The 10,376-nt window shown below is 59.0% G+C and overlaps 1 protein-coding gene across 1 annotated transcript; it reads right to left on the reverse strand.

Moving 5' to 3' along the window:
• Positions 1-404: 404 nt before the first annotated feature.
• APLN (apelin) lies at positions 405-9,282 on the reverse strand. Its single transcript, XM_077826987.1, has 3 exons — positions 9,063-9,282; positions 2,731-2,902; positions 405-2,137 (listed from the first exon to the last, which is right to left on the reverse strand). The coding sequence occupies exons 1-2, from the start codon at positions 9,280-9,282 to the stop codon at positions 2,736-2,738; spliced, it is 387 nt and encodes a 128-aa protein (XP_077683113.1). The 3' UTR covers positions 405-2,137; positions 2,731-2,735.
• Positions 9,283-10,376: the final 1,094 nt, after the last annotated feature.

Genomic DNA, 10,376 nt, shown 5'->3' on the forward strand with positions numbered 1-10,376 from the left:
TGAACCAACTACCTCCACTCAGGATCCAGACCCCTTGATGCCCCTGCACTCGCCAGCGAGCTCAGCAATGGTAAGTCCTGGGAGGGGACTAATGTGATGGGACAGACTGTCTCCTGCACTGGGCAGGGCCCCCAGTTACATTCCACCACACTGCTCACGACTACCCACTGATCAGAACCAAACTGCCCCTCACTACTCCACTCTCTCCAGGCCTCGTCCCATGCAGCTTCCCGCTGTGCGATGGGGATGGTCCTGACCAACTTGGGGAAAGCCTTTTGCAAGCTACAGACAGGAAGTCCTGGGGGTGCTCTGCAATGTCCAAGCTAAGCCAGGGGCTGTGACACCCAGGATCTCACACACACACACCAGTCCCAAGGGAGAAGAGAATAAACAGTGCCTGGACCTCCTAAAAGAAGGGTTTATTATCATAACTTTATAATAAAGACATTTACATAGACCAATCTTTACAGACGCAGAAAACATAGTGACCAACAGGGAACAGGTTTGTCTGGAGTAAGGCATCCCCATTTGGTATAAATTAGTATTTTATACAAGAATCACTGACAGACACCTGAAATATTACACAGGAGCCAGCTCTGCCTGCCTACTTGGCACCCCTCACTCCATGGAGCCATGCTGGCACCATGGGTCAGGCTGGGGAGCGGTGTGCCCCCCACTGCTGGCCCTCAAGTGACTTCAGTGTGATTGGAGCAGAGATCCACAAGGGGAGACCCCCTGGTGCAGAAGTGTGGGGGAAGGGAGGTCCCTGCCAGACTAGCCAGTGCAGATGCCAGATCCTTCCCTGCACCCTGCCAGGAGAGGGTGCTCCCAAGGCCCACATCATAGTGCCACTGCAGTACCAGGGTACTCCAAAGTGGCAAGCCTCCCAGGCTCAGATCCTAGCCCCCCATGCCTGGGAAAGCCCCTCTTCCCAGGGCTGCTCCTTCACTCCCTCCTCCAGCTCTTGCTGGGCAGGCACTGTCTTTGCCACACACACAGCAAAACAGGATGGGCATGGAGAGACAGTCTCATACAGCATGGCCACGCCCAATCCCTCTCCACAGGATCCTCGGGGCCCTGCAAGCACCCCCCCACCCCTGAGCCCAGCAGCTCCCCCAGGGGCAGCTGGGAGAGTCATTGCAAAGCAATGGCCAGGTTGCCAGGCCGTCTCTGCAGCACCACGCACCAGACCGGTTCATCTCCCATGGGGGGAAGATGGGGAGTGTTCAAAGACACTGAAGGGGCCCTGTGCAGGTTTAGCACCACAAGAATAAACAGACCCGAGCTGACCACCACCTTGTACACATGCAGATGAGGTGCTCAGCTCTCTAGGGAGTGGAGGGGACGGGACAGGACTAATGGGGGATTGCCTAGGAAGCCCAGAAGGATAGTTTCTCCCTCTGTGCTTCTCAGCCCCAGTGGCCTTCTCATGCCAGCCACAGCTCCCTGCCCCTAGCATGACCCCCCTCACAGCTGCACTGGAGCTACATGCTCCTTGCCCAGCCTCTTGGCAGGCTAACAATGAGCCAGGGCAGCAATGAGACCAGGCAGGCTCATTACAGCAGTGCTCTTCCTCCCCACCCCCTGGAAACACAAAGGGAGCAAGTGCAACCCAGCCCAATCCCCTCAGCCCAGAGATCCCCAATCAAGGAGTCTGCAGTCCTGCTGCTTCTGTGAGAGAGACACAGCCAAGGGGACAGAGGGAGCTGGCAGTCGGGCACCCTTCCAGTCCTGAGCAGTTTTAAGGGCCCACTCAGGGCAATGGGGCTGGCTAGGTCAAGGTGAGCCCTGGGCAGCATTCCCTCTGCCAAGGGCTGGGAAGAGGCAAGGCTCCACCCCAGCCATCAGCAGGGAAAGGGGAAAGATGCCAGCAGTTGCACCCAGCTTGGGTGCTGGGTCTGCAGAGACAAGACACGGAGATGCCTGCTGGGAGTGTGCGGGTCTGTGTCTCCGTATGTGATGGGGGTTGAGGTGCCGACAGCTTCATCTGGGGCGACTGCATGACAGGCTGGCGGATGGGAGGAGCCTGCCCAACCCAGCAGGCGGGAGCCCCGCACTCAGGGCTCCATGACAAGCAAACCAGTCTATAAAGCAGAGAGGACAAAGGGGATGGGCCTTCAGGGGGCCAACAGGAACCCTGCAAGTGAACAGAGGCAAGGAGACAAGTCAGGGGAGGCCACAGCCCCTGCTGGGAGACTGACCCCTCATCCCTCAGCACCCAATCCAGCCCCACGCAGTTCACAAACCCAGGTTCTCCTCCTGCTTCAGGGGCTGCCCCCAGAGTCAAATCCAAGGGGTGCAGAAAAATCACATCTGGCTTTCTATTCTATAACCAAGCGAATGGTCCTGAGGGAGCTCCCTCAACCCCTAACCGCAGATACCCCAGCAGCTGTGGCCTCCAGGATAATCTCAGGGGACCCCATTCCCTCTAGTGCAAGACCCTGGTAGTTATGAGCAGCTGGACTGAAGCATTGCACCCATTGGGGATGGATTCTGTTCACATCTGCTCTATGGACAGCAGCTCTGAGCACTGTCCCCCGCTCCAGGACAGGTGTTCAGTGTCAGAGGGCTAGGATGGGGCCTTTGGCTGGAGCACCTGTACTCTGTTGTGATCACTCTCCCAGCCACGGTGCTTCCCCACATGCCTGCACCTCCCCAGACATGCCCTCCCAAACTGTGCTGGGCTGGTCCCATGTGGTTCCCCCACCATCCCATGGAAAGGCCCGTTACCTGCTCTAGAAAGGCATGGGGCCCTTGTGGGAGAGACGGGGTCTTGGACGTCGGGACTTTCGCCAGCCATTCTGCCGGTGTCCTGCTCCATTCCGCACCCCCTTGGGTTGCACCAGGTTCCGGATGTTCCCTTTCTCCAGGTCTCTGCCATCCGGCGCCTCAGCCAATGGTGCTGCAGACAGAGAAAGCATGTTAGTGCCAGAGGCCCCTGCCCACACAGCCCCTCAAGTCACACACAGCAGGCCTGACATGTCCCAGGGCTCCAGTGTCCTAGAGCTCAGTGGCTCCCAGCTCTTGGTTTCCAGACTCTATATTCTGCCTTACTGAACATAGGAACATAAGACCCATACTGGGTCAGACCAAAGGTCCATCTACACCAGTATCCTGTCTTCCGACAGTGGCCAATGCCAGGTGCCCCAGAGGGAATGAACAGACCAGATAATCATCAAGTGATCCATCCCCCGTCATCCACTCCCAGCTTCTGGCAAACAGAGGGTAGGAATGTCATCCCTGCCCATCCTGGCTAGTAGCCATTGATGGACCTGTCCTCCATGACCTTATCGGTTCTTTTTTTTTAACCCTGTTACAGTCTTGGCCTTCACAACATCCTCTGGCAAAGAGTTCCACAGGTTGACTGTGCATTTTGTGAAGAAATACTTCCTTTTGTTTGTTTTAAACTTGTTGCCTGTTAATTTCATTGGTTGACCCCTAGTTCTTGTCTTATGAGAAGGAGTAAATAACACTTCCTTATTTTTACTTTCTCCACACCAGTCATGATTTTATAGACCTCTATCATATTCCCCCCTTAGTCGTCTCTTTTCCAAGCTGAAGAGTCCCAATCTTATTAATCTCTCCTCAGATAGAAGCTGTTTCAAACCCCTAATCATTTTTGTTGCCCTTTTCTGAACCTTTTCCTGGTGCATTTATCAAGGAAAGACCTGCCTGGAGTCATCCCAGCACAGACTGCCCACATGTCTGTGTGAAGAGGTCTCCTCCCTCCTCCTCGCCCCCCACCCCCCGCCAGCTCAGGGCGAGATGGGCAAAGGCAGGGGCTGCTTCTACTGGGGGGGGGGTGGCAGGGCTGGCCCCTCCTGGAGTTGGCTCTGTGTCATGCACTGCTGGGCTTCCACAGCTGCCTGCCAGAGGGACTCTCCTCTGGGGAAGGAAAGTGAGCTCAGCTCCCTTGCCCAGGGATGGGCTGGGGTCAGCTGAATCCCCTCACCAAGGCCAGTTCATTTCCTTCCTCCTGAGGATGCATCTTGCGGCAGGGCTAGGGAGATATCCTTGGAAATCCCCTCCTAGGACTCCAGCCCGCCTTGGGACATTTAACCCCAGCAGAGCCCCTCCCCCACATTACCGGCTGCACATCAAACCTGGCCCAGGAACAGCAGAGCAGGTCACCATTTCCTGCTACTTCTCCCACCTGCAGGGAGAGGGACCTACTGCATTTCCTCCTCTTCTCCGGCCTTTGCATCCTGCCCAGGGCCACAGAGGAGGGGAGATTTCATGGAAGAGCCAATGGCCATCCCAGGCATGGTCCCTCTCCAGCCACGGTGGAAATTCAGCCCCCACCACAGGTTAAACATTGGGCTATAGCAGAAAGCCCAGTGCTGCATCTCAGCCCATCCCCCCAGTCAGCTCACTCTGAGCAGGGGCAGAGCCCAGGGCACCTAGCTGCAGAAAGCAGCCTCCCCATCTTCTGCAGAATATCCTAGGAAGGAGGGAAGTCCCTCTACAGAGCCCCCTCAGCAGACTTCTACCCCCAGGGCAGTCTAGTCACTGCTCTGGGCTCGGGCACAGAATAAGCCAGGGAACGCCAGTGGCTAGTAACTAGTCCATTGCTCTCAGAGGTATTGGTTACTTTGCACTCTTCACACTCTCTCTCTGGATTCAGCGGCTGGATTTTCTGCCTCTGGCTGGAAGCCTCCTGGACTATTGACTCTCACTTCCAGACTAGCCCCTCTGGCCTTCTCAACCCAGGCTGTGGTTCTGGTGTCACCGAAAGGCAGCACATCCCTGCTGGGTGTCAGCGTCCCAGCCAGACCTGCCCATCACCCAAGGCAAGGTGCACAGAGTGGTGATGGAAATGGGCCCAGAGTGTGCAGCCGGTTTCCTGGATTACCCCCAGCAGGAGCCATTAGGCTGTGGAGTGCTTCCTGGAGTGACTTGGCCAGGTCACTTGCAGCCCCTGGCATGGTGCCATGGGGAATTCTCTGGCAAGTGGGGACAGCTCATGCCAGCAGCCAAGGCTCCTGGTATCCCTAGGTCAGATAGCAGCCTCAGCCTATGCTCACACTCACAGGCTCTGCATTCCACTCCCCTGCCCCGCACACAGCCACCCCCAACCAGTAACCACACACTCCTCCCCTCTCAAACACCAGCGCCTGCCAGCCTCCCTCCCTTGCTTGGGACAGCCTGCCTGAGAGCCCCGCATATCTAACTGCACACACAGCCCCACAGAGCAGCTGTGCCTGCTTGCACCACTGCACACCCACTCGCTCATAGTGTGGAGTACAAACATGCAGCCTCCATATACATGCAGCACATGCTGCCCTCCCAACAGGCCACATGCATGGGCTGTCCCTGCACCCCACCATTCCCCACCCCTAGGTTTCCCTGCCCTTCCTAGACCCAGCTCACACACTTTGCCATTCCCTGCACTCTTTGACCCCAGGGTCTCACCAGACCCTGTGGGGTGGAGTCTGCATCTATACCAAGGACACCTGGTGTTGGAGCTGGGATGGGGGCACCCATTTCTCCACCCCCCATTATTCCTCTGTACCATTCCACCACACTGGGAAACTCAGATTAATTCAGTAAGAAATGCCCTGAATTCCAGCAGTCTGTCCCCTCCCAGGCGCCAGGGCTCTGGGCTGCCCCTAATCCCCTGGGGAGTCACACAGCAGCTAGTCTGGGAGGGGTCCTGGGTTGTGATGCAGCCCCAGGCAGGCTGGGCTAGGCCCTGGGATGATCCCGTTACAGGATGATCCTGCCCCCCTCCCGTAGACAGCTTGGCTTGGAGCTTGATCTAGGGCAAGGAGAATGTGGGGTAAGCTGCCCTCCCCTGTGCCAGGGAGACCTCCCCCCATTACGGTCACATGAAGGCAGCCTGGGCAGCCTTAGCCAGAGAGGGGAGATGGAGGCCAGGACTCCCCACAGCCACATCTCCAGACGGCAGCCACGGTTCTGTGCCTGAGGCAGAGAAAAGGGGGGTGGGCAAACGGCCCTCCCAAGCCCTGGCCTGGTCCCAGGCTCCAGCCCTCTGGCTGCTGGGCGGCACACAGGCTCCCATGGCTGAGACACTCTCTGCCCTGTCCATGTGGTGTTGTTTTGCCTGCCTCTCCAGCCGGCAGTTCTGACAGGATGAGGTTTGTTATCACCATGAAGAGAGCTTTGTCTGCGTTGGACAGAGGAGGAAGGAAGAGCCTCCAATTCCTGTCAACAAGGCTCCATCGGTGAGGTGCTGATTAGCCCCCAGGCTAGCTCTGCGTGTTCTGCCCTGCATGCCAGCCAGGGCCAGGCTGACACTGCTTGCATCTCCTCTGCCAGGGCCAGCCATTGCCCTGCTAGCCCATCTGAGGTGCTCTGGCTTACCATCATTGGGCAGGCCCCCTCCCCTACGCTGGGCAGCATACGCTGCTTGGTTGGGGGGCTCACCATCTCCAGAGCCACAGGGCCAGTCCACAGTAACCTGCGTGTGGGACACCAGCCCCCCTTAGCAGGCACTCGCTACTCAAGGGCACAGCAGAACTCCCTGGCCTGACCCCCATCCTTTGCCTTCGTGGCTGGAGGGGGTCCTGGAGCTTTTCCTGGCTGCAGCTTGAGACCCTGGGCCGGAAAGAGCAGAGACCCTGTGGCTGTGGCCATTGTGCTGTTCAGGACAGCCCTGCTGCTGCCCCCGCTCATGCGCTGCACTGTCTGGAACCCCTCCCTGAGGCAGCACCTGCAAGGGCAGGGCCATTGCACTGGCACAGAAACCTCAGGCACAGCTGGGGTGCTCTCCCCCCACGGAGGCACAGTCTGCAGCAGCAGTCCCAGCCCTACAGCTGAGGTCATGATGGGGAAACAACCCTTCCACTCCACTCACAGGGCGCTGGCCTGCAGCGTGTGGAAAATCCCCTCGGGGGGACGACTCCAGGTTGCGGGTCCAGGGGGTCCAAGGCTTTGGGTCAGACTCAATGACCGCAGCTCTCCACCTGCCTACTAATTCCCAGGCTGCTCTGTACTGGACGCCAGACACAAGAACCCCTTGTAGCTGGCCCACCTTTTCCATGCCTCCTCCTGCCTCTCTCAGATGCTGGCACTACGGCTGCCGGTCCACTTGTTCTGCCATACAGAAGCTTTCAGTCTCCAGGGCTGTCACTCAGACACCTTCCACCAGCACCAGCACCAGCACCGCTTATAAGCACCTGTTTTTCTTTTAAGTATCTCGTTAGCTGCATACAAAAATCTGCCACAGCCTGACAGCGCCAGCGTTTGGCGCACAGCAGGCTTCTGCTCCAGGCATTCTCTGGGTGCGCCTTTCACTGCTCCAGGAGGGTTGGAGGTAAGGACTGGGAGAGAATTTCAGACAGCACCAGAACAATGGTATAAAGCCCAGGGAGCAACTGAACAGGAAGAATATAAAAACAGGCATCAGATGCCCTCTGCGAAAACCCACCTCCACCCTGATGCCAGGGATCTGGGAATGAGGATTTTCCTGCCTACCTGAAAAAGCCCAGCGGCACCTGGTAAGTGGCAGCCACTACAGCAGGTGCAACTGGGCGGGTGCCGGTCTGGCAGCTGGTATCGCCATATGGGCATCCTGCCCATTACAGCCACCAAGGCTCAAATTGGCACCTGTGGGCTACAGGCAGAGGTTACACTAGCCAAGGCCAAAGGGACCCAGCCCTCTAGCTGTGCCAACAGGAGACGTACTGAGCTTATTTTGGCTGGGAGTCACTGTGGGCAGCTCTCCTGGGATCCATTGACACTCAGCATCAGGTGTTCTCTCCCCTTCTGCCTCGGCTGGTTCAAGGGCACACAAAGCAGAGTTTCTCTAGATCAGCCTGGACCCTAGGGAACAGACCCCACAGCTATCTGCAATGCCATTTAACTATGTGTGATCTGGATGCTCTTTCCCTTCACCATGACACTCAGATAAATACACCCTGTCGCTGCCTTGTAAGATTAGGCTTTGAGCTGCTATGTTTAAAGTATTAGCCTGTGACTCCAAAGAGCTGCAGTAAGGCCCAAATGATCTGCGTTTTTGGGCCCTGGCTAGTCCCTAGGAGTGCAGAGTAGCCACATCACAAAGCCAACACACATTGCCAGATTATTAGCAGTCGCTGCTGCAGGGAATGGAATGTCAGGGGAGCTGTGGGGAAGGGCTGGGGGCCAAAGGCCAGACTGCCGGGGTGTGTGTGCGTGCGTGCTGTGGTCAGGACAGAGCCATCCCTGCTGCAGCTTTGTGCAGGAAGCGTGCATAGCAAATCCCATGTTAGTCTGACCTCAGGCCACAGCTATTACCTACTCACTTTCCTGACCACTTTCCTGACACACATTCACCAGTTAAACAGAGCTGTTGAAGCCAAACCACCCTTGCAGGGGGAGTCTGTCACCGGTTCTGGTTACTGCACAGAAAGTTAACTCCCTTGGCAAGTATGTTCTTGCAACAGGTCCCCTCCTGCCCTACAGAATCACCGGGGGCATGCCCCGAGGCAAGGGCCCAAATCAGGAATGCCCCTTAGGGAAGAGGATACTGCCAAGGTCGGGGCAGCCCCTTGGTGGGGAGGCACAGTGCCCTCATCCCACACTCCCATCCCTGCACGGACAACCTCCTGTTCATCCCCCCTGCCCTACTATGTCTCCTTCTGGCTCCACACCAGCGACAGCACATCCGTGCGCCCCATCGCCCTTCAGGGCGCCTGGTAGGGGAGCTGCCATCAGACCAAGAGGGGGCTGCTTTGCTGCTGGTTAGCAAGACACACGGCCATGCCCCTTAACTGAGCGGATCCAGCTGGGTATGGGAGCAGGCATGGGGCGGTTGGCACTGTGGGCCTGGGGGAGAGGCGGGGCGGATCGGTGCCCCAAGGAGAAGCAGGACGGAGAGCGGCCTCCCGGGCTGTGTCAGGGAGAGCCCAGGCTCGCCTCGTGCCGATCCGAGCTCAGAGCCACCCACGAGAGCCCCGAGGCCGGGCGCTGAGCGCGGCCAGGGCTGGCACGACCCCGCTGCCTGCCACAGGTGTCCCGGCGCCCAGGAGAGGGGCCGCCCCCGGCCGCCCAGCGCCAGCCGCCTCCCGAGCCCGGCCTGTGCAACAAGTGCCGAGCCGGGCCGGCCCCGGCGCACTCACCTCCGGAGCCCGCGCTCAGGGCGAGCCAGAGCAGCAGCAGCGCCAGCAGCCAGCGCCGCACGCTCATGGTGGGGCCGGGGCTGCAGCCGGGCGCGTTGCTCGGCGGGGAGGGGCAGGGCTCTGCCTGGCGGTGGCGGCGACGGCGGCGAATGCACCCGCTCGCGCCGGGGGCTGCATTTGTAGCCGAGCTGTGCGCCTGGCTCCCGGCCCGCCCGGTCATGTGGCCGCGGAGGCTGGCGAGGGGCCTCCCCTGCTCGCTCCAGCACCCACCGCACGGAGGGGGGCGCGGCCAGCCCGGCCCCGCCCGCCCTGGGGCGCTGGAGAGCCCGAGCGCGGCCCGCTGCGCGCCCGCGCCCGCCCCCACCCTGCGCGGAGAGACCGAGCCGGGCTGGGGGACCCCAGGGCCCGGCCTGCGCGGGGATGGGATCCAGACACTGAACTCCTTCCCCCTTAGGTGGGTGCCCCCTGCCCCACCCCGAGCCCACAGGGCTCCCGAATCAACATTCCCCTGCGCTCTGTATCGGCGTCAAATACTGCCCCCCTCCCCGAGGACCTGATCTTCCCCTCCTGGGCCCCTGTCTCATCATCTTCACCTGGGCAGGCTGGGAGTACAGCACCCCCCAAGCAGGGCTCCCTGCAGTGCTCAGCTGGTAATGAAACAGGTGCAGACCAAGACCAGAGGTGCAGGGGCTCTGAACTGCCAGGCTCAGAGGTGCCAGGATTCAGCAAGCCCTGGCACAAATTAAGTACTAGTTCCCTGCAGTGGGTGTTTCACACCTGCAGTGAAGACGTGGGAATGATGAGACAAGGTGCCAGGGCAGGGAGAGGCAGCCCCTACAGTGAGATTGGCTTATGCTCAGCACGTGGGAAGGCAGGGGAATCTCAGGCAATGGGGTGTGAGCATCCCTGTGAGAATTCCTCACTCTGCCTGGTGGGTGTGAGATCAGCATGTGAGAAGATGGTGATGCTCGACTACTCCCATAGTTCTGGGAGCAGGAGAGATACTGCACCTGGGGAAGATGGGGCCAGGGGTGAGCTGCAGGCTCAGTCATTCCCCAGTCATTCCCCAGAGGTGGCCCAGCAGTGCCACCCCCGGCCTCCCCAAAAGGAAGGGTAGAAAATGGGGCAACCAATACCCCCCCCCCCCCCGGAGAAGAGCCACTTCTCTGCGACCCAGGGGATTGCTTAGCAGAATATACTTCTCCCTGAATGACTGCTCTGTTTTGGGTTGACCTTGGTTCTCCAGATCCATAGGGAGCCCCTTCAGCTGCTGGAGGGGTCACCAGCTGAGTGTGGTGCAGGGAAGGATGCAGG

This window comes from Eretmochelys imbricata, chromosome 9, assembly GCF_965152235.1.
Source record: "Eretmochelys imbricata isolate rEreImb1 chromosome 9, rEreImb1.hap1, whole genome shotgun sequence".
Lineage (NCBI taxonomy): Eukaryota > Metazoa > Chordata > Testudines > Cheloniidae > Eretmochelys > Eretmochelys imbricata.

Coding starts and splice junctions, on each gene's coding strand:
- APLN (XM_077826987.1), bottom strand. CDS start 9,282: ATGACCGGGCGGGCCGGGAGCCAGGCGCACAGCTCGGCTACAAATGCA. Junction 2,903..9,062: donor CCTGAGCGCGGGCTCCGGAG/GTGAGTGCGCCG, acceptor CTCTGTCTGCAG/CACCATTGGCTGAGGCGCCG.